The sequence below is a fragment of the Sceloporus occidentalis genome, unplaced genomic scaffold (assembly GCF_023333645.1).
Source record: "Sceloporus occidentalis isolate IW3139 unplaced genomic scaffold, rSceOcc1.0.p SCAF_12, whole genome shotgun sequence".
NCBI classification, from domain to species: domain Eukaryota; kingdom Metazoa; phylum Chordata; class Lepidosauria; order Squamata; family Phrynosomatidae; genus Sceloporus; species Sceloporus occidentalis.
This window is the reverse complement of record NW_028316992.1, coordinates 13,022,025-13,042,827: the sequence shown is the minus strand read 5'-3', so window position 1 is coordinate 13,042,827 and position 20,803 is coordinate 13,022,025. Positions and strand designations below refer to the sequence as shown.

Sequence of the window (20,803 nt, the reverse complement as noted above, 5' to 3'; positions counted from 1 at the left end):
GGGGTCTTCTTCTTAGCAATCATTAAGAGACTGTTTTCTATTACTTTGTTTTTTATTTATTTAAGAATGTTTATAAACCAATTACATCTGACAATTTCAAAACCATGCAACAATAACAGGACACACAATACAAAACAGTATATAAAAGTTACAAAAATGGTGCAAAAATAGGCAAGTATAGTGTCTGAATGATGCAAATGACCAGTGTTCCATATGGAAAGTGGTTTATTTGGTTTTATTGGGACACTGGAAGGATTTTGTTTCTCATATAAGAATATTCATCTCTCACCTTTCCAGACAAACTCAGTACAGATTAACAAAATTACCATCACTGCAAAAGAACTGCAACAGTTCAGTGTAAAAACATAGAAGCCACCTTATACAACACAGGTGGGCCCAGGAACTGCCAAATACGGTAGATATGACCTCCATACTCCCCAGTGTGCATTTGGGGGCATTCCTGAGCAACCCCCCTAAAATATAACTTTGACCCTAAGGAGGCTGTGGGGGGTGCACTTGATAGAAAACTGGATTTGGGGCCAAGTGGAAGCTCAGTAACCATTAAAGAGTGTGAAGGATGCAAAGGGACCTTGTAGCACCTTTGAGACTAACTGAGAGTAAGAAGTCGGTAGCATAAGCTTTTTTAGGTCCAAAACACACAGCAGAAATAATCCAGTTTGAAACCACTTTAACTGCCCTGGTTCAGTGCTAGGGAATCCTGGTAATTGTAGTTTATTGTGGCACCCAAGCTCTCTGGTAGCTCTCACAAAACTACATACAGTTCACAGAATTCCCTAGCACTGAGCCAGGGCAGTTAAAGCAGTATTAATTATTTCTGCAGTGTGTTCTGGACCACATATTTAAGTCTACTTCATCAGATGCATGGATTTTAAAACAGTTTCCATTGTCAGTAATCCTGCTGTCTGTAGAATTTAAAAGTAATTAGTGTCACACATCTGAGAAAGTAGACGAAGTCTATGGCGGGGTACAGACCGCCCAAAAAGGGCGGTCTGCCGGCAACTTGTTTTGCTGTGCAAGGAAGCCGCAGCAGACAAACCGCGCGGCTTCCTCGCACGGCAAAAAGAACCCACAAAAAGCGGGTTCTTTCTGTGGCGCTCTTGTGATGCCGCAGTGTGCAAATGGCGCACTCACAACGTCACAAGGGGGCGTGTCCATCACGTCAAAATGACAGCGCCAGTGTGTACAGGGTGCTGCCATTTTGACTCCCTCGTCATGTGCTGACGTGAGGCACGTATGGGCAGTGCGCCCTTGGCCAACCCCTAGCACATGACGAGGGCGCACTATAGGCCCCTCTAGATCGGGCCATAGAAAGCTTAATGCTACTAACCTGTTTCTCTATTAGTGTCAAAGGTGCCACAGGATCCCTTTGCACACAAAACTAGATTAACACAGCTGTGTCTTTGAGTCTTAAAGAATGTAACTCTGTATTTCAAGAAGCATCATATAGATCTAATCGAAAAACAGGTTTAATTTATTTTAGTGCCAACTACACCTGGTTACTATGATTTCAGTACTATTATTATATGCTGTTTCTGTGTTGGTACTGTGTGTATGCTTTTCATGTAAGAAATGTACATTTCAATACTTTTAAGGAAAAAAAATATTAAGAAAACTGTTCACATTTTTTCCTAAAATACTGTATTTTTCTTGCCAAAAAACACCTGAAATCAGCTTAATCAGAATATAATTGCTATTTGTCTGAAGAATCCATCTGGAATCACTGTTATGAATGACATATTCTTTCCAGTCATTCTAATCTTTCTCCTGTATTTTTGCATCAACTATAGATTAACGAACAGTACTTTTTAAAAAAGTTCCATTGTTCAGTTATTCAGTCATTTCATTTTGGTCATCCTTTTCAGTTCAGAAATCCAGTCCAGATCGTCTTCTGCTTCAAAATCCCTACAAAAAGAAAGTGGAAATGTTAGATTTCACTGTAATGTTTGGAGGAGGGGAATAAATCTAGAATTACAGAACAAGAAAGGCCTTTACTTTCTTAGGATGAATGTCCAATATCTACAATATCCAGCAATCCTATAGAGTCTATAGACTATACAATCTTTCTGAAAAATTAGTTCTGCTGTGCAACCATTATAAAAACAAAATGAGTGTTTTAGTTAGCCAACCTATAGCTGCTTCAGGTCAGTATATAAACATTGCCTCTTTCTCAGGTCTCAGTTAAATTAACAAACATTTGGAACCAGGCATTATTTTCTGCTTGGGGCAGTGCTTTAGATATCTGAAAGGAACAGCAATGTCATAGGTCTAAATCCAGACTGAGACCGCTTTAACTGCCCTGATTCGATGCTAGGGAATAGTGGGAACTGTTGTTTTGTGGGACATTTAGCCTTCTCTGTCAGAGAGATCTGGGGCCACAATAAACCACAACTCCCAGGATTCCCTAGCACTCAGCCAGGGCAGTTAAAGCATTCTCAAAATGGATTATATTTGCAGTGTGTTTGGGACCTAAGTCACTTTTTATAGAAATTCTTTTACATCATATATCTAATTGTGGTTTAAAAGCAGCATGCAGTAATCTTCTTAGTCAAGTTTGATAAAAAGAAAGTGTTAAAACAAAAAGAAACTGCAATAATAAACTCTGTGTCAACATACGTGTCTTCATCATCTGATCTAGGTTCAAGTCTCTCTGTATCCTCCATAATTATGTCCCCATCTGGCTCATCAGATGCTTCTGTGTCTTCAGTAAGTGGTCCTTTCAGTAGGTCATCTGAAGCTGTAACATTAGAAAATGAAATAAAAACAGGATTCCCATCCTCAAGATAAAAAACTAAACTTTGGTGTAAAATTCAGTATAAAGTATAAGGAAAATGCACAGCCCATTTTTCACTTCCTCTTTTTCATGTAAAAGTTTCCATCCCATGAAGGGGTTCAAGCTTGTATGTGTGTCTAGAAATCTCTTGTTCTGGACTATCCCCCTAATCTTAGTATCAGAATATATATAACTTCCATCTTCTCTATTAAATTTCCACCATCACATCCATAGGCTCATTTAACTCCTGCCTAATTTTAATATGCACACATTTTCTTATCATTTTAAAAATTTGCAAAACTTATTAAACCAGAACTGCCAGGGCTTTAGGGACTGGGGCTGGCACACATGCTTATCTTATCAGTTTGTTCTTTCTATCCCTTCTAAGTTTTGCTAGAGTTATAGTTTGCCATTATGTCTGAACTACAGCAAACTACTGTTGGCATTATCTTAGAATGCTCCAAAACATCAATGCAGCACTTCAATGGCTAACTATGGTCACAGGAAACAGAGGAGGGAAGAAGAAAAGACAAAAAAGCATGTGAACCCACAGCAAATTCTTGCTGGGAAATGTAATTTTTAGAGGGAGGGGCAGCCAGTTTTGGAGGAAAGCAAGCTGTTGAGCTCCTAATTGAAGAAAAAAAAAAGAATTATCTGCACACCTTGGTAGATGATGCTTCTCTCGTATTACTTTCATTTTGCTTAAAAGGCTTGAACTGATTTGGAATGTGTCTGCAGCAATAATGCAAATGCCAAGCTCATATAAATCAATAAAAAACAAATGTCCACAAGTACAATAGGAGGAATGAATATGAATTGAAAATACCTGAACATACAGACAAAGTCTGAAATGAAATAACTGTGCTGAACACAGTTGTGACTGTTAAAAAAAATATCAAACTTTCTTCTTCAGTGTCTTCTTTCATACAAACTGCTCCAGCTATTTAAGTTGTGAAACAGCAACCAAGAAATCTTTCAGCTAGAAACACAAATCCTGTGTGCTGTTCCTGGAATATCCACTACATTGTATTGGCATCCCAAGTTAGAGGTTCTATTAACAAAATTCATTCAATTTCAGACGGAGTTCAATTGCTCATATTCACACAGAAACAACATCCAACACATGGAGCTGTGCTGGCACAATCTTGGCAGACATTTAGTATCCCAAAGGTAATATAATCAGCCCCCAACATTTTACTATGACCAGTTGCTCTCTCACATATCCCTGACACTCTCACTTCTGTTTACCCCCCCACCCCCCCACCCCCCAAAAAAGGAAGAGGATATACCCTACAGCCAAAACAGGGAAAACTACTATGATGTGCTGTGAAGAGTATCAGATTTTCCGTTCTTTTTCAGGAATTGTTGCATTACACTTCTCTTTCTCTTTTTAATTTAATAGTTATCTGAATTTAGAACAACAGTGAATGATGGAACAGTGTCCTCAGAGGCTTCAACAAAATAAATATCACATTATGTAAAAGTATTAATGTTATTTTATAGTATCTAAACTTTATTTTACAAAATAACCAACATCACTTGGATACAATTCATTTTGATGACATTGTCCAAAAAGGTAATACCAGATTAATCACCCAGTCACTATTTTTGCCAGAGTCATGATCTGTGCTGTTAAAATACAAACCACACCAACCAGTGCATGTCTCTAGAGTCTTGCATCTAAAGTTCTGCCAATATTCAAAGAACTATGATGGTCTTCAGTGTTAGAGTACTGTTATGTTGTGATTTACCTGCTTTGTAGATTGTATATGTTTTAAAAGCTAAACTAATATCAGCATTGTGAAGAATGTTCAGCAAAGTTTCAGGAGGTTCCTTAGACCACTGCTTACGCACAATGTTTTCATCATATTTTCTCACACAGCCACCTAATCACAAAAACAACAAACGTTAAATTGCTAGAACAGGAACCCATACAAATTCATTATAAGTAAAACTCATTCAGAAAAAAATATCAAAGAGGATGTGTTATTCTTTGTGTCAGAGACCAGATAAAATAATTGGGGTTTAGGTATAAGGTTACTACTTTCCCAGCTTTTTATGTGCAAATACGACTGCTCTCCATGAATGTTTATGTCTCAGTTAATCAGTTTTTTAATTATTGCACATGGTGCTAGCCATATTCTAACACAAAGGAAAGCTTAACAAGAGTTTAATACAGTTACTATTGTGAGGTATTGTGGCAACAGTTTATAATTATTTGGGAACATTTTATAAAACAGCACTGTAAGCATAGAGCTTAATTTTTTTAGTATGTGTAAAATAAAAGGACTATCTGTCAGTAATTGATCCTTTTTCTTGCAAAGTACTTCACAAATGGATTTAGTAAGAATAGGTTGAAAGTAAAGTAGTACATCAGAGAGACCTATGTTCAAATCTCAACTCATCCACAAAGCCCACTGAGTGTGGTTCAGGCACTACCTCTTATCACCTAAGGCTCCTTAGATTTACACAGTTATTGTGAGAATACCAGGTAGGGATTATGCATGTCATCTCAAGCTTCCTGAACAAACAGTGGAATAAAAATAAAATAAACCAATACATTTCTGTGTAAAAATAGATCCCATAAAGTTGAGAATCAACAGATTTAATGTTTATTGAATTTGACAAACCTATTTATGTTAGCCTTTGCAGGTTTGGGAAAAACTTGCATAACACCATTTTTGAGATGTCTGCTGTTTGTTGAACAGCCAACCTAAAACTCCATTAAGACCCAATGAAATAGTGGAAAATCTCCCAAATAAATCCATCTCACTCTCTACCTACCTATCAACCCTTTGTATTTGAACAAAGCTACATCAGGCAACATTTCTTGAGAAACTAAATGTTTACCTATTGCTTTGCCTTTGCCATTTCTACCATGTGTATACAGTGGATTACTATAAATGGGCAAAACTCAGTCATCACAGGTCAGCATGGGCCCAGCTTTTCCAAGAATGTGGAGAGAAAGGACCAAGCAGTGTGATTCACATATTATCCATATACTGCAGTCTTCCCACCAACTGGTTTCCCTTCTCTCCACAACTTTCCTAATTTTATTTTGAAGGAGAGCAACTAACAGGAAAGACGGGAAAAAGTCATACTGAAGCAAGTTATTATAAGCCAAGCTGAAATTTGGAGGATAGTTTCTCTCAGCCCACAGCTGCCTAATTTCTTACCATAATGAACACTCCATTTTGAAAAATGGTGTAAATTCTGAAATGTGCCATAACTGCCTGTAAAGGTAAAGGTTTCCCCTTTGAAAAGGTTGTCAAGTCATGTCTGAGTACAAGGGGCAGCGCTCATCTCCATTACTAAGCCAAAAAGCCAGTGTTGTCAAAGACGACTCTGTGGCCATGTGGCCAGCATGACCACACAGAAAACTGTTACCTTCCCACTGAAGTGATGGGATAGAACTTGGGCCTCGAACTGCCGACCTGCGGATCTTGCAATCATCAGAGTCAGAATTGCCTGTAATAATAATTGTCTGTAATAACAAATAATGGAAAAATATTTCCAGAAATAATTGGTTCCTAGCAGAAGATTGTTTTACTGGTTTACCTCTGCAGCTTTTTTACTTTTCTACCTTTTTATTGTTTTATAGCCATAACCATGATACATAAAGAAGGGGTTCAAATTATCATCCTACTGTTTTGGGAGTCTTAGGCTGCTGCCACACTAAAAAATTAATGCAGTTTGATACTACTTTAAATGTCATGGGTTCATCTGGTGACTAAAAGATAATATAGGTGCAAGGTATGCCTCCCTCTTAAAAATCTTCTTTTTTTAACCACCTGTTTAACCTCTTTTGGGGAACCCCCCCCCCCCAGCAAGCTTTGCATTTCTTCTACACACTAAACTAGACAGAGATTATACACCAAGGCAAATAACCTGTATGTGTGTATACATATATGTTTTATACACAGACATAAACAAACAGATAATAATTTCTTACTTGTTTCTTCCTTGGTTGTAATACTAGAAGAAAGTAAAGGTGCATTTTCCAAGATGTTCATCAGTGTAGTGGATCTTCCTTTTTCCCACTGTCGTCTCTGTGGCTTTCGTAAATCAGCTCCTGGGGAGGTTTTATATGTTTTATGATACTTCACTTGTGTCTTCAACCATTTCTGTACTCCATCAGACAGCTCAGTCTCATGCACATGTACAGTTGACCCTCCATATCCACAGACCCCCTTATCCACAGATTCAACCATCCATGGCTTGAAATATTCCAAAATAATATAAATTCTGAACAGCAAACCTTGATTTTGCCATTTTATATAAGGGACACCATTTTACTATCCACTGTATTTAATGGGACTCGAGCATTCATGGATTTTGGTATCCATGGGTTCCTGAAATCAAACTCCAGTGGATACCAAGAGCCCACTGTACTCAGAAGTAAATGTCTCTTAAGTTTACTATGGCTTCTCCCTGGTGTATACAGAACTGCAGCTTTAAAGAAGCAATTCATAGATCACCTGCATTCATGGAAGCCCCAAAAATGACTTCATCAGAAATAGCCTCAGTTGACAAATCACTTCAGAATTCTATATATTTTACCTTTTTTATCCACAGCTGTTTTCACTGATCCCACTTCACAGGAACTCTTGGAAACAGCTAGTGCTTCTGGATAGCTACTCTCATTCCTGATGTATTTTCCTTCCTCCTTTAAAATGTTTAGGAACAGAATTAATAAAACGTTATTGAACAAAAATATAATGTAACAAAACATATAAAGTCTAGCTACTTTTGTGTTGCTATGCTTTAATCAGTGAGCAAATATTTTTGACAAATTTGTGAATTACAACTTGTTGTGTGTCTTGCCTTCAAGTTGTCTCCAACCTATGGCAACCCTAAGGTGAACCTATCACAGGGATTTCTTTGCAACATTTGTTCAGCAGGGATTTGCCTTTGCCCTCTTCTGAGAGTCAGTGGATGTGTCTTGCCCAAGGTTAACCAATGGGTTTCCATAGAGTGGGGATTCGAACCCTTGGCTCCAGAGCAGAGTTGTACTCCGAATAATAATAATAATAACATTATTTATACCCTGCTCAAATCACTATACCACCCTGGCTTGTGAGTTACAACTATCCTGTAATTATATTTAATGCTGTGAAGCCCAGGAAAGAATCTCGGTTTCTGGGACTATATCCAAACTCCTTGATGCTATTCAAATAAATGTAAAAGACAGTGTATACATCACATTAAACATTTAAAAACCTGCTCTTATTAATAATCACAAGGCAATAATATTCATTTTATCTGGCAGGTATCCCAAAACAACTACACCCTAAAACACTCTTGTCAATGACATTTACTGATCTACTGACATTGTTTAATTGTTTTATGGCAATATGTTTTTAGAATTGTTATTGTGAGTTGCTTTGGGTCCCTTCGGGGAGAAAGGCGGGATAGAAATTAAATAAATACTATAAAAATAAATAAATAGGGTCACTGTCAATATTCACCAGTATAATTCCAAGACTAAAGGATCGCTATTAAAATTATAACCAGGTAAGCATTTAAAAAAAAAATCTTGTATCCATGTGGATACTTCTCAGTGTCATGTGCATGGGGAGGAATCTGAAAACTTATGTGAGAACTAGCTGTACCCAGCCACGCATTGCTGTGGCTCAGTCTGGTTAAATGGAAAAGAAAGAAATAAGAAAGTGCACGTTTCTGAAATATTTAATTTCACAGTGCTTCTGGGTATACAATATTTTTGTTGTTCCATTGTCTGTAGATATAGAGATCTGCTGACTCTAGAACACGCAAAATATAATTGTCCATGTGAGAAGCAATCTGTGTCTAGATCTAAACCGCACAATTCTAAAGACTGGCCCTGACCTTTGTTGATGATGACTGCAAATGCCAATCAAATATTTAGTATAGCGTGCGTTGCTGTTACATCCAACAGATGGCGCTGTTTTTTTAAAAAAGCATATTTTTACCTGTCACAGGTATGACATCCATATAATAGTAGGTATATGTATATAAAAACATGAGTGTATTAAAATGGAAAGTTGTGTCAAAATTTCAAAGCAATCGGTGAAGAACTTTCAGAGATTTAAGATTTTGAACAAACCAACATTTACATTTTTGTTTATATAGATTAGAAAACTTTGAAACATTTATGGAAATATGAACTAAAGATTCAAAGAAGTAAATACAATTCTGTATTTTTGGTGTTTCTGATTTATAGCCTACCCGGTATGTCAATATTTTGGTTACCTGAGAATGGTATTCATACAGTGGGGCCTCGGTATCCACAGACTTGCCATCCATGGATTTGAGCATCTGTGGAAGGCAAGCCTGCATTGTCCCCAGTGGTGGTGTGTGCACACAGCCGTGTCGCCTTTGAGAACAACTGGACTGAAGCCCTCCTTCCCTCCCTCCCTCCTGCATATCTCCCCCCTCCCTCCCCCTCTGAGGCTTCTTCCCCAGGCTTGGAGGCAGAGGCTAGAGCCCCGTCAGCCAGAGGGAGCCAGAGCAGGGTCTCAGAGCCTCCCTCCAGGCCCAACACCCAGGACGGAACCTCCAGGCTCCAAGATCCAAGCCCCAGCCCTGGCTCCCTCTGGCCTATGGGACTCCAGTCTCTGCTTCATGAAGCCAAGCCTGGGGAAGAAGCTTCAGGGGGGAGGGAGGGAGAGAACGGGGGAAGGAAGGAGGAGGGAGGGAAGACTTCAGTGCATTTGTACCTAAGGGTTGCACGCCCACATGGCTGCACTGCCATTAAGGTCAATGGAACTTGAGCATCCACGAATTTGGGAATCTGTGGCAGAAGGGAGGAGTCCGGAACAGATCCCCTGCAGATACTAAGTACTTGTATTTAAATATTTCAGGATATTCATTTCACAAACAAATATAACTTAACTGGAAATTATGGTTTGCTATTCATTAGTGTCAAGAATATGATATACTACCAATCAAGTTTGTAATCTCAAGAATATGACGTACCAATCAAGTTTGTAATCTATCACTACGATCTGAAAATCAGAAGATGTCAGTGGCTATATGAAAATCTGTTCTGAAATTTTTGTTACAAAAGTTTATATCCAACAGTGTCCATTCACCAGTAGCAAAACAGATTCCTGTTTCACCTATCTTGGCTGCTCCCCATCACACGCCTCAAATCTGCTCCAAAGGACTGGGAGGCCCTTGAGATCATATCTGGAGATGGAGTGCAGTCAAAGAGAAAGTCAACACATCCAATATTGGATGGAACCCATATATGTTATATTGATTTCTAGTTGTGGTTTATTCTAAAAATATTCCAAATACTCAGTAGAAATTCTACATTTGAACATACATTAGAGTTCTCATTATGCAAATAAATTTAAAACATGGTGGTTTGCTACCATTTTTAAGGCACTGAACTTTATGGCCAGAAAGTGAAGAAATTATCAAAAGTAGGCAAATACCTCTTCTGAAGAAAAACGTATCATACGCTTTGCCAAACAATTTCCTGCAAGAATTGTGCTAGCAGACGGACGGTTCTTGGGATCTTTCCTGAACATTTGCTTTATCAAATACTGAAGTTCATAGGTATAATGTGATGGAAGTGGATTGTAATATCCTTTACATATCTTAAGTATAAGATTCTTCCAGCTATTGGACTGAAACTGAATTGAAAGAAGGCAGATGACTTACTACAGGTAGCAGAGACATTTTTCATTTTTAAAATGTCTAAAAGATCTAGGCACTGTACAAAAATTAATTAATGCTGTCTTTATACCAATGCATGCAAATGAACTAGGAGCATGCATAACACTGTAGGTGGGAAACCTCTGACCAGCAATGTCTATTGCTCATCCTGCCACCTATCAGAATTCTTTAAAGCTGTTTTAGAAAACAGAATTGTGTGCAGTGACATCTCTTGGTGCAAGAGCATTATGTACATTCCCACCCCCATGAAAATTGTCCCATTGGCTCTTTGGGTTTTTAAAAAACTTTTATAGCTGATATTGGGGGGGGGGGGGGGGGTATCTCCAGATTTCCCAAAAAGAAATGTAGCTGCATATGCTCTGAGGGTCTTTCCCGCTGTTCAGCATTAACCAAGTAACCTAGAAATCGTCAAAAATACAATACCATTGTTAGAGCAAGTGCATATAGTATTGTTCTTTGGGGCAGCAATATATCGTTCTGAAGAGAAAGGTGTGCAATAATGAAGCTTCTTTACACTAATGTATCTGGATGCACATGCTGCAGCAGCTGTGCCACAGTGCTTTTTACATATTGCATACTGACAAGTGAGTTGGGATGCCAAGAGTTGGCCTCTGGGTATGAACATAATATAGAAACTGGCCCTGAATCAGTTCTTTGAGGTAAAAAATGAAATGAAAAGAAAAAAGAATGAAATGGTACTTACTGGATGTTTAAGAGTGCATAGTTCATATAAAATGCAACCCAGAGACCATATATCACTGGAAAGACAGGTTTGAAACATGAGTTAGTTTAACACTATAGCATACTGTCCACTTTGCTACAAATGAAATATCTTGTGAATGAAAGAATACAGTAAAAAGCACTTTATATGTTATTATACACACGTTATATACTTAGCTGGATAATTTAAATAGCTTGCATCATACAAATCAGGATGGTCAGATTATATTCCAGTTGATCTTGTGCAAGGCACACTCTCTCAGCCTCAGAGGAAGACAAAGACAAATCCCCTCTGAATAAATCTTGCCAAGCAAAGCCTGTGACAGGTTTGCTTTACTGTTGCCATAAGTCAGAAATTACTTGAACACAAACAATAACAAGGGTTATTTCTAGTTTCAAGAGACTCACCTTGAAAAATTACATTTTAGAAAGTGATTTCAGATGAGAAAGGAAAGTTCAGTCCATATTACACTTTAACTCCACCCTGCATCATTTTAGAGGAATTTAGATGCAGAATAGATTCTGCACACAGACTAGGTACTTTAATGCCTAGGTTAGCCCTCATGGAAGTTTCAAAATCAATTTTGAATAAGGGTCAGCTGTTCAAAGCAAAATATCAACATAACCACTGAGTGTTAAGCCCTCTGCATGCACCTAAATCACTATTTATATCTCTCCCATTACTGAGAATAAATTTACCTCTATAGCAGGGTGGGCATCTGCAGAGCAGGCAATGATCATTGTTTTGCCTCTACATGTGACTGGAAGTGGTGCCATATCACTTCCAGTTTCGTTCTTGGCCATTTCAGCCATTTTATTTAGTTTTAGTATTTGTTTTTTTTTAAAAGGTTTTGGGGCATGGAGACGCAAAACTGTTGTTTTGGGGCATAGAGGGAAGTAGGTAAAAACAAACAACAAAACAAAATTTGGATCTATGGGCTTTAGGGGCCATATTTTGCCCACCCCATTTTTCAAGAAACTGGCTGGTAACGCAATAACAACTTGTACTTATATTCCTATTAATGACTGGTTTAAATACCTGCGGAATATACAACATCCTCAATTAATTTTCCCACGTGGTAAATGATATCTCATAGACTTGGGAAGAAGTCGTAGTAGTGCCTCTACTATAAAGACAAGTCTCCATCCCTTAACAACTTCATTTTACAAAATCTGCTGTCATACATCAGATGGAAACACAGGCCTGTTACAGACAGCCAAAATAAAGCTGCTTCGAGTCACTTTGGAGGTATGGTATTTCAATGATACATGGGTCCTAAGAGTCCAAAGGCCGCACCAAAGCCACGCTCCAGTCCTAAGCACTGGAGTGCAGCTTTGGTGAAGTTTCCAGACTCTTAGGACTCATGCATCATTGAAATACCATACCTCCAAAGTGACTCGAAGCAGCTTTATTTTGGCTGTCTGTAACAGGCCACAGAGACCCAAAGAGAAGCATCTTCAAGAAGCGGACAGTTGCATTTATGCAGAGGCAGAGATCTAATACCCAGTCTACCAATAGGAGTTTTCTATGAGAGAAGGAGAGAGCCAGCGTGGCTTAGTAGTATGAGTGTTGCAACTAGGACTCTGGAGACCAGGGTTCAAATCCTTGCTCGGCCATGAAATTCTGTTGGGTGACCTTGGGGAAGTCACATTCTCTCAGCCTCAGAGGCAGACAATGGCCACCCTCCTCTGGATAAAATCTTGCCACGAAAACCCTGTGATAGGTTCACCAAAAACAAGGTAAGAACTAAGAGTAGTGTGACACAAGTTTTAAGAGCTTAGCATAGAGTTTCTCTGTGTATACATCTCTACTCCCCTTCATAAAGTCTTGTTTTTGTCACCATGATTGTTGTTTCTTGGCCAAAACGCAAAAACAATAGTAGACTCTGAACTAAATTTGCAAATTGAATACTCTCGTCCAGATTAGCATCGATTGATTTTTGCATTATTTATCTAATGCCACACAAGAATAAAGCAAATGCTTTTCCTGGTTCAGCATCACTCTTACCTTTTATTGTTGTAGGGCATGTTCTCCCATATTTCTGGAGGCACGTAATAAGGAGTTCCCACGTAGGAACAAGCATACGCCATTGGGCTTGTCCAAAAACAAATACAGGTATCATTAGAAACAACAGGCCAGTATTTCTAAAATAGCTAACAAGTTTTTTTTTAATTGATCAGTAAAACGTATCTTGTTTCCCAAATGGGATTTACTTGCCTAGTGAGAAGAAGCGCTGATCCAAAGTCTCCCAGTTTTACTTTTCCATGTTGTGTGAGAAATACATTCTGGATTACACAGTAAGAAGAACAGTTCATACAAACAGGGGAAAAGTTAAATCCACATGTTAACCTTTGCATTATTTAATCAGAATTCAACTGTTTTATAGGCAGCATTCCCATTTTGTATCTCAATACATCATGTCTAGTTCAATCATCAGAATGCATTAGCTATTAACTAGTAGGCATCTCTAATACAGGCCCGATACAGATGGGCACTTTGTGGTGTGGCGGCAGTGATACTAGAGTTAGGGACCGCGCACCAATTGATATACATGGGTGCCGCCATTGTGACGTAGTGCTTATGTTGCGAGTGTGCCAATGGTGCACTTGTGATGTCACTCCGGCGCCATAAAAAGAACCTGGAAATGTTTGGCGGCTGCGGCTTTCATCTGAAGAGAAATAGGCTGCCAGCAGGCCGCCATTTTTCGGTGGTATGTACTGGACCATAGTTACTTTTTTGTTTTACACAAAATAGAATACATTATGTCCCAATGTTCATCGATGGAAATTTCCCAGTTTATAAATCAGAGGTAATGTTTGCTGGACAGCCAGAGGCAGCTAATGCACACCACCCTCGCACTTTCTTCCCCATCCATACCCTGATCCTAGATTTTTGGGAGGAGAGTTCCCTACCTCATCCTTCCTTACAGCAGTCTTGATCTAGGCCACTGAGGCATGGGTGAGATTAAAATCCTCTTTCCATCCCCAGCAATTCTGTTTCTGCTATTTACAGCCCAATTCTGCTGAGAAACATGGGCACACAGCGTTGATGGTCTTTACACATTCTTTGTGGTGGTGTTAACAACAGCAGTGTGGGGAGTGGAACTATAAGTGGGGCAGGGTACCCACGGCAGCTACACAGACAGCCTCTGAGTGCTACTTACAGACTGCAGGTTGCCCACCTTTGCCTAACTGGAAAACTCTCAAGTGAATCAGGGGCTTCTTTCTATTTTACAAAGTTACAGTGCCACCGGAGTGGAATTCAAATCCTCTGAGAAGAAATATTACATGGCAGTCCATGATGCACACCGCTTTGATTGTCTTGACAAAAAGCAGGATATAAATAAAAGTTTTATTTTATTTATATTATTTTTTATCCTCTGGCTGACTGTGGGGACCCTTAGAATCAAGCAGTCCTAGCATATGAAGTGTTGTTTGTTTTTTAAGGAAGAATGACAAAATATAAATAGTTGAAAGAGATATGTAGAGAAAAACAAAACAGAATGTTACAAAGGAACTAGCTTTAGGGTTTTCAAAAATTTTGGTGTCTTTAGGAAAGGACTGGCAGTTCTCTTGTAGTAAAGGTCTGTAAATATCTATTTCATTCACCTTGGATTTGATGTCTCTGTGCAATACACGTTTGTCATGAATGTATTTTACACCGAGGCATATCTGTGCAAACCAATCTAGTATCTGTGGTGAAGAAAAGAAAAGATATGATACATGGAATTGCACTTTACTTGTACTTTACATGTACACTTTACATGAGGGAAAAATAAAGGCAACAGTAGGCAGCTGCAGGACAAAGCTGTTGCTTTGGGGGAAAGCCCAACTGCCAGCTAAAACTTCAAAAAATGGAGGGAGGGGGCTACTACTTCCTGGTAAATTTAAACAATAACTGTGTTTGGGGTGGGAGAGGCTAGCTAGGAAGTGGTGGGGAAGTTTGCGGTATAATTTTGAGAGGTCAGATAAGATGGTGGTGGGCAAAGAGGCTGCTAAGAAGGGCTGCTGAGCAACCAGTGCTGGGCTGGAGAGAGCTGAAGGATGAATGGGGGGGGGGGGGGAGCTGGTAAGAGGAGCTGCTGGGCAACTTTAGTAGGGCTGGGAAAGGTAGAAAGGCAATAAAGGCAGGTATGTGGAATTGCTGTTGTTGTGTACCTTCAAGTCACTTCTGACTTATGGCAACTCCATCATGGGGTTTTCTTAGCAAGATTTCTTCAAATGGGTTTGCCTTTGCTTTCTTCTGAGGATGAGAGTGTCTTGCCTAAGATCAGCCAGTGGGTTTCCATGGACAAGTGGGAACTTGAACCACAGTCTCCAGAGGGTGAAACATGACTGTAAATGAGGGGGGCAATAGCTGCAGTAGCAACATCAGGCAGACTCATGTGTGGGGGGGGGGATGGGAAGGGACCTACGTAAGGCTTCAGCCCTGGTGAATTCAGGAAGTACCCCAATATACCATGTGCTTACAAAATGCTTAAAAACAAATACCCCAAACACACTCAATTATAAGGTATTATGTACTTACTGTATCTTCCAGAAACAACTTTCCCTTCTGAAGTTTAATCTTTTGCATCAGATCTCCATCATCACAGTATTCCATCACAATATACAGATGTCCATCATCTAATGTTTAGAGAATTTAAGAACATTTCCTTAGATTATGCTAAATGTATTACTATTGTATATTATTATTTAAGCAGCACAAATAGTATAGTTTTTTTTAAAAGGCACAAAAATGAATTCTACAAACGAAATTATGTAAATATGTTAAATACCTATACTTGCCTTCAAATGATTCAGTAAATGTGACAATATTTGGATGTTTCATTTTAGCTAAAAGAATGGATTCATTCCAGGACTTCTCTGTATCATGGATAGACTGAAAACAGTAAAAACATAGAGCTACTGCAGTAAAACAAGTACAATACTGGTTTATTAGACCAAATTATTTCTATCTTACTCTAAAGGAGGGCATAAATCTGTCACATCTGAGGATGTGGTCCTTATCATATAACTGTAGAATCAAGTACCTCTGATATCACTGGGACTTGCTTCCAAATACTTTAAGTGAGCCTAGACACCAGATTGTTAAATAGTTATCTAAACAGACACTACTCCGCTAAAATCATTACAAAATAATTCTCAATTATTGTCTGCATTGATTGTTGCCCTGCAAGAAAGTTCCTTCCTGGAGGGCTTCCATCAATTAATTAATTTATAGAAAGTTATCTACACATGGTGAAAGGAGCCCCAGTAAACCATGTGTTTACTGTCAGAAATTCTTGCTCCTCAACCTATGTTCCACTTATGGTTTTCCCTATGATATATGTATGAAATTATAGGCAGAAGCTTTGATATACCATCAGAATTACATGATGTCATCTTAGGTCAACAACCTGGTAACCCTGGGAGTAATTTTCTAACTCGAGAAACATCTGCAAATGGAATTTTCTCAAAGCGTGTACATGTCTTTTGTATGCAATATAACATTTTAAAGCAGTCTGCCCTTAAGAAAGGATACATGAATATATGAAGTGATTAACAAAAGATTATATCAAGAGCAATACACACACACACACACACACACAACCAGGGTTACCAGGTTGTTGACCTAAAATGTCATCATATGAGTGGGGATTCAAATTCTGCTCTCCAAAGTTGTAGTCCAACACTCAAACCACTACACCATGCTGGTTCTCATTAGATTGTTCACAGAATCGTACAGTTGGAAGAAACCCCAAGGGCCATCCAGTCCAACCCTACACTGAGCCTGGGAGTATTGAGTGGACAACTGTTGTATAGTTGCATGTGAAATCATTATACTATGCTGTGTCATACAGGGCACTGTAATTTTTAATTTTTGAGAAAGTTGTTTGCCACTGTGCACACTATGTTGGATTTTTCCACACAGAATATCATCTTGTATTTCATCCAGTTATATTTTTCTTGCAAGGATCCAACACAAAGGTCTTTGGCAATGACTAGGAGTTTATTTTCAGGCTTTCAAAATATGTAGATAACTAACAGTTACCTTTGGAAGTCTTATTTCTTTCATTGCATATTTCTGACCTCTGTTTCTATGATGGACCAAAAGAACTCTCCCATATGATCCTTCTCCAAGTATCTTTAGCACACTGTATTTTTCCATAGTTATCAAACTGCTTCAATGTTTACAGGGATGCCTCCAAAGCTGAGTAGGCTGAACTTTCTTACTTCCCAGAATTTCCTAATTCAGAGTAACAGAACAGCAACAACCTTAGTCATATAACGCTGGGCATTTCCTCTTGAAGCAAAACCCATCTACCAGCCCCCCCCCACTCCTTTTTAAAATCTCTCTCCCTCCAAAAAATATCAGGCAAATAAGGCATCATTTTATTCATTCATTAATTTTATTTCTGTTCTGCCTTTCTTCTAATATAGAAGCCAAGGCAGTTTAAAGTGTAAGTTTAAAATAAAATACAGTACACTTAGAAATAAGTATGGTACAGCCTCTCCCTCATTAAACAGACAATTGTATTAAAATGTTTTAAACAGTTTAAAATATGTTGAACACGCAAGATAAAGGGCACCTGCAAAAACACCTACTGATGAGCAAGATTTCATGAACAAACTGCAGATGAATAAAATACTGAAGATCCTTTCTTTTCCCCTTCCTTTTTATGGAGATGATTTCACCTGCTAATTAGTTGCATCAGATCAGCAGAGTGACGCTGACTGCACTTGAAGATCTATATCTGAAGAAGCACTTTGGCTTGTTGTGGGTCTTTGGGGAAGAAAGAGCTTCTTTTATTTTCAAAAGGTAGCATGATGCAGTTCTATAGTAAGGCTCCAGCCATCGGGAAAGGAGCCACACTTGCAGTTCCAAGGGGCAAACAAGGAGCCTTTCCAGTCACATTATTTGCTCTTGAATATCTGCTCTTTACTATTACTGTTAGAGTATCCGATCTTTAATATTTGCTCTTTAGGGGAAAGCAATGGCAAACCATTCTCTCAATAAATCTTGCCAAGAAAACCCCAGGTTGCCATAAGTCGAAACGACTTGAAGGCACACAACAAACAAATAAATCTGCTCTTTGCAGCTCAGTTTACGTATAAGCTCATGTCGTGAACTCACCTGTTCATCAGTTTAAGAGTGCTTCTTCATAGGTCTATCTGTTCCACTGGCGGCTTCAAACACCTGGCTAGAATAAGAGCAGGGAATGTGTGACCTTCCTGATATTGCTAAGCTGCACCTGTGGAACCACACATTTCCCATCCATATGTCTATGAAGATGCATTTCCCGCATGATCCACTGCTGCCTAAGGCAAGCAGAAATGTTTACATGGGTTCATGCAGCTCTGGTATGTCCATTTACACTTGGAATGGGCTTCAGAGTTATGGGATTATTTATGCTGCCTTTCTGCAGCATATTCACATACGTTCGAAATGCTATAACTGTACAGTAGGAGCAACTATTTTGTGGTTCCACCCATGATGGGTCTGTAAAGTTTAAAGGCTAGTAACTATGCTGGGTGTGCCAGTCATGTAGTTCCTTAAGATGAAATAGGCACTCTATGGTAGTGAGGTGCTACGTTGAAACTGCAGACCCACGTGACTGAAGTCATCCATACAATTGCAGGCCTTCAACAACTGCACTTGAGTACAAAGTTTAAAGGCCTGTAAGAGTGCTTTCTGGAGGCCATTTGTGTGGGTCTTCTGCTAGAACTCAGAGCCAGAATATACAGTGATGGCACCACAATATGTATGTGCTTATTATGGGGAGGCCACAAATGGGACAAATTGCATGGGGCTGGATGGGCGAGTGGAAACATGCCTTATGCCAGATTTTGGAAAGAAAGGGGGCTAGCTGCTCTGAGTCTCAGTTTTGGGGAAAGGGTGGGGTATAAAGAAATATAACAATAATAAATATGATAATAACAACAGGGAAAAAATAATGGGAACTACTTGTCCCTCTGATCACCACTTTCAGTGTCACCAATCTGAAATGATCCATGTTCTGCATGATGCCCAGCGCTTGGGAAAATTACCTTTTGGACTACGTCTCCTACAATCCTCTCACAAGCATGCCACTACCTGCAACACAAGAGTGGAGAAGGCAGGTTTTCAGTAAATAAATACTGCACTACCCTGGCTTTCCACTCCACCAAATACATCTGAGGAAGTAGACTGTAGTCTAGGAAAGCTCATGCTGCCAACTTCTTTCTTTCAGTTAGTCTCAAAGGTGCTACAAGACACACACACATACACACACACACGTGTGTGTGAGCCAACATGGTATAGTGAGTCTCAGAGGTGCTAGATGATCTCTCCACATACTGCACTATATATGTGTGTGTATATAGTAAATGAATTACATATAAACATATATAGATACATATATATGTATGTATGTATATATATACACACACACATAAACATATATATGTGCGCGTGTATACAGTACGTATGTTGTATATATGTATGTGTATGTATATTATTACATACAGAAACATGTGTATGTATATGTATTGATGTGTACACGTTTATATAGGTGTGTGTATATGTGTTGTGTATATATCTGTGTGTATGTATACAGTAAATTACATACATATAAACATATATATACATAAACATGTGTGTATATGTATCTGTGTACATATGTATGTATGATGTTGTATGTGTATACACAACACATATATATATATATATATATACACACACACAGATATATATATATATATATATATATATATTTGTGTGCTTTCATTTTTGATTTATGGTGGCCTTAAGGCGGACCCTATAATAAGGTTTTCTTGGCAAGATTTCTTCAGAGGGGCTTTTGCCATGGCCTTGCCCTGAGGCTGAGAGAGTGTGACTTCTGGCCCAAGGTCTCTCTCTCTCACACACACAAAATCCAGGTGGGTTCTTCTCAGGGCTGAAGCGGGGTTCAAACCCTGGTCTCCAGAGTGGCGGGAAAACCCTTGGGGCGAGCAAAGCCTCTCTGGGGTGGGAAAGGGACAAGGGGGGTGTGTGCCTTGTCTTTGGCCCTGAGGCAGAGGCAGCAGGGGCCCCCATCCCTCCCTGCCTGAGTCCCCAGGGCCCTCACTGTTACCTGGCTTACCTGAAGCAGCGCGCTCTCCCAGCCCTTCCTGCGGGCAGCAGGGGCAGCAACCCGGGCAGGAAGAGAGAGGGAAGGCCAGCTGCTGCCCTCCTCCTCCTCCTGGCTGGCCCTGGCTGCTGCTCCTACAGTCGGGGAAGGAGGGGCTCCTTGCTCTGCTGCTGCTGCTGTTGTTGTTGTGTGGCTTCAAATCATTTCTTATTTATGGGGGTTTCTTGGCAAGATTTTGCAGAGGAGGGTTGCTTGCCATGGGCATCTTCTGAGGCGCCTGACTTCCCCAAGACTGCTATTATTATGATTATTCAAATTGAGGTGGAGACCAGGGTGCATCAACAGCAACTAGTCAGGACTGTCTTATCTATATAGAACAGCTCTTTATGAGGAGGGGATATAGGCAAGGAGGAGGAGGAGGCATAAACTTTGCCTGCCTTTCTGCTAAAGGAGGACAATCCTTCAGTTCCTAATTGGAGGAAAAGGAGGCTGAGACCTTTGTTGCTGTGTGTGACTTGGCCCAGTGGTTTTTCCA

The 20,803-nt window shown here is 39.4% G+C and overlaps 1 protein-coding gene across 7 annotated transcripts; it reads right to left on the bottom strand.

Annotated features, from left to right (window-relative positions):
• Positions 1–74: 74 nt before the first annotated feature.
• On the bottom strand, positions 75–20,600 carry LOC149305296 (serine/threonine-protein kinase Nek3-like). Of its 7 annotated transcripts, none has more exons than XM_089477781.1 (17): positions 20,272–20,599; positions 19,208–19,253; positions 18,294–18,360; positions 17,211–17,405; positions 15,965–16,058; positions 15,705–15,802; positions 14,786–14,869; positions 13,395–13,462; positions 13,185–13,271; positions 11,160–11,214; positions 10,213–10,413; positions 7,352–7,457; positions 6,744–6,863; positions 6,179–6,259; positions 4,543–4,677; positions 2,635–2,755; positions 75–1,923 (listed from the first exon to the last, which is right to left on the bottom strand). In XM_089477781.1, the coding sequence occupies exons 4-17, from the start codon at positions 17,325–17,327 to the stop codon at positions 1,857–1,859; spliced, it is 1,434 nt and encodes a 477-aa protein (XP_089333907.1). In that variant the 5' UTR covers positions 17,328–17,405; positions 18,294–18,360; positions 19,208–19,253; positions 20,272–20,599; the 3' UTR covers positions 75–1,856. The 7 variants fall into 7 exon arrangements, with proteins under 7 accessions (XP_089333907.1, XP_089333908.1, XP_089333913.1 ...); XM_089477782.1 differs by having other exon boundaries at positions 20,281–20,599; XM_089477787.1 differs by lacking the exon at positions 6,179–6,259 and having other exon boundaries at positions 20,272–20,600.
• Between the last annotated feature and the right edge of the window lie 203 nt (positions 20,601–20,803).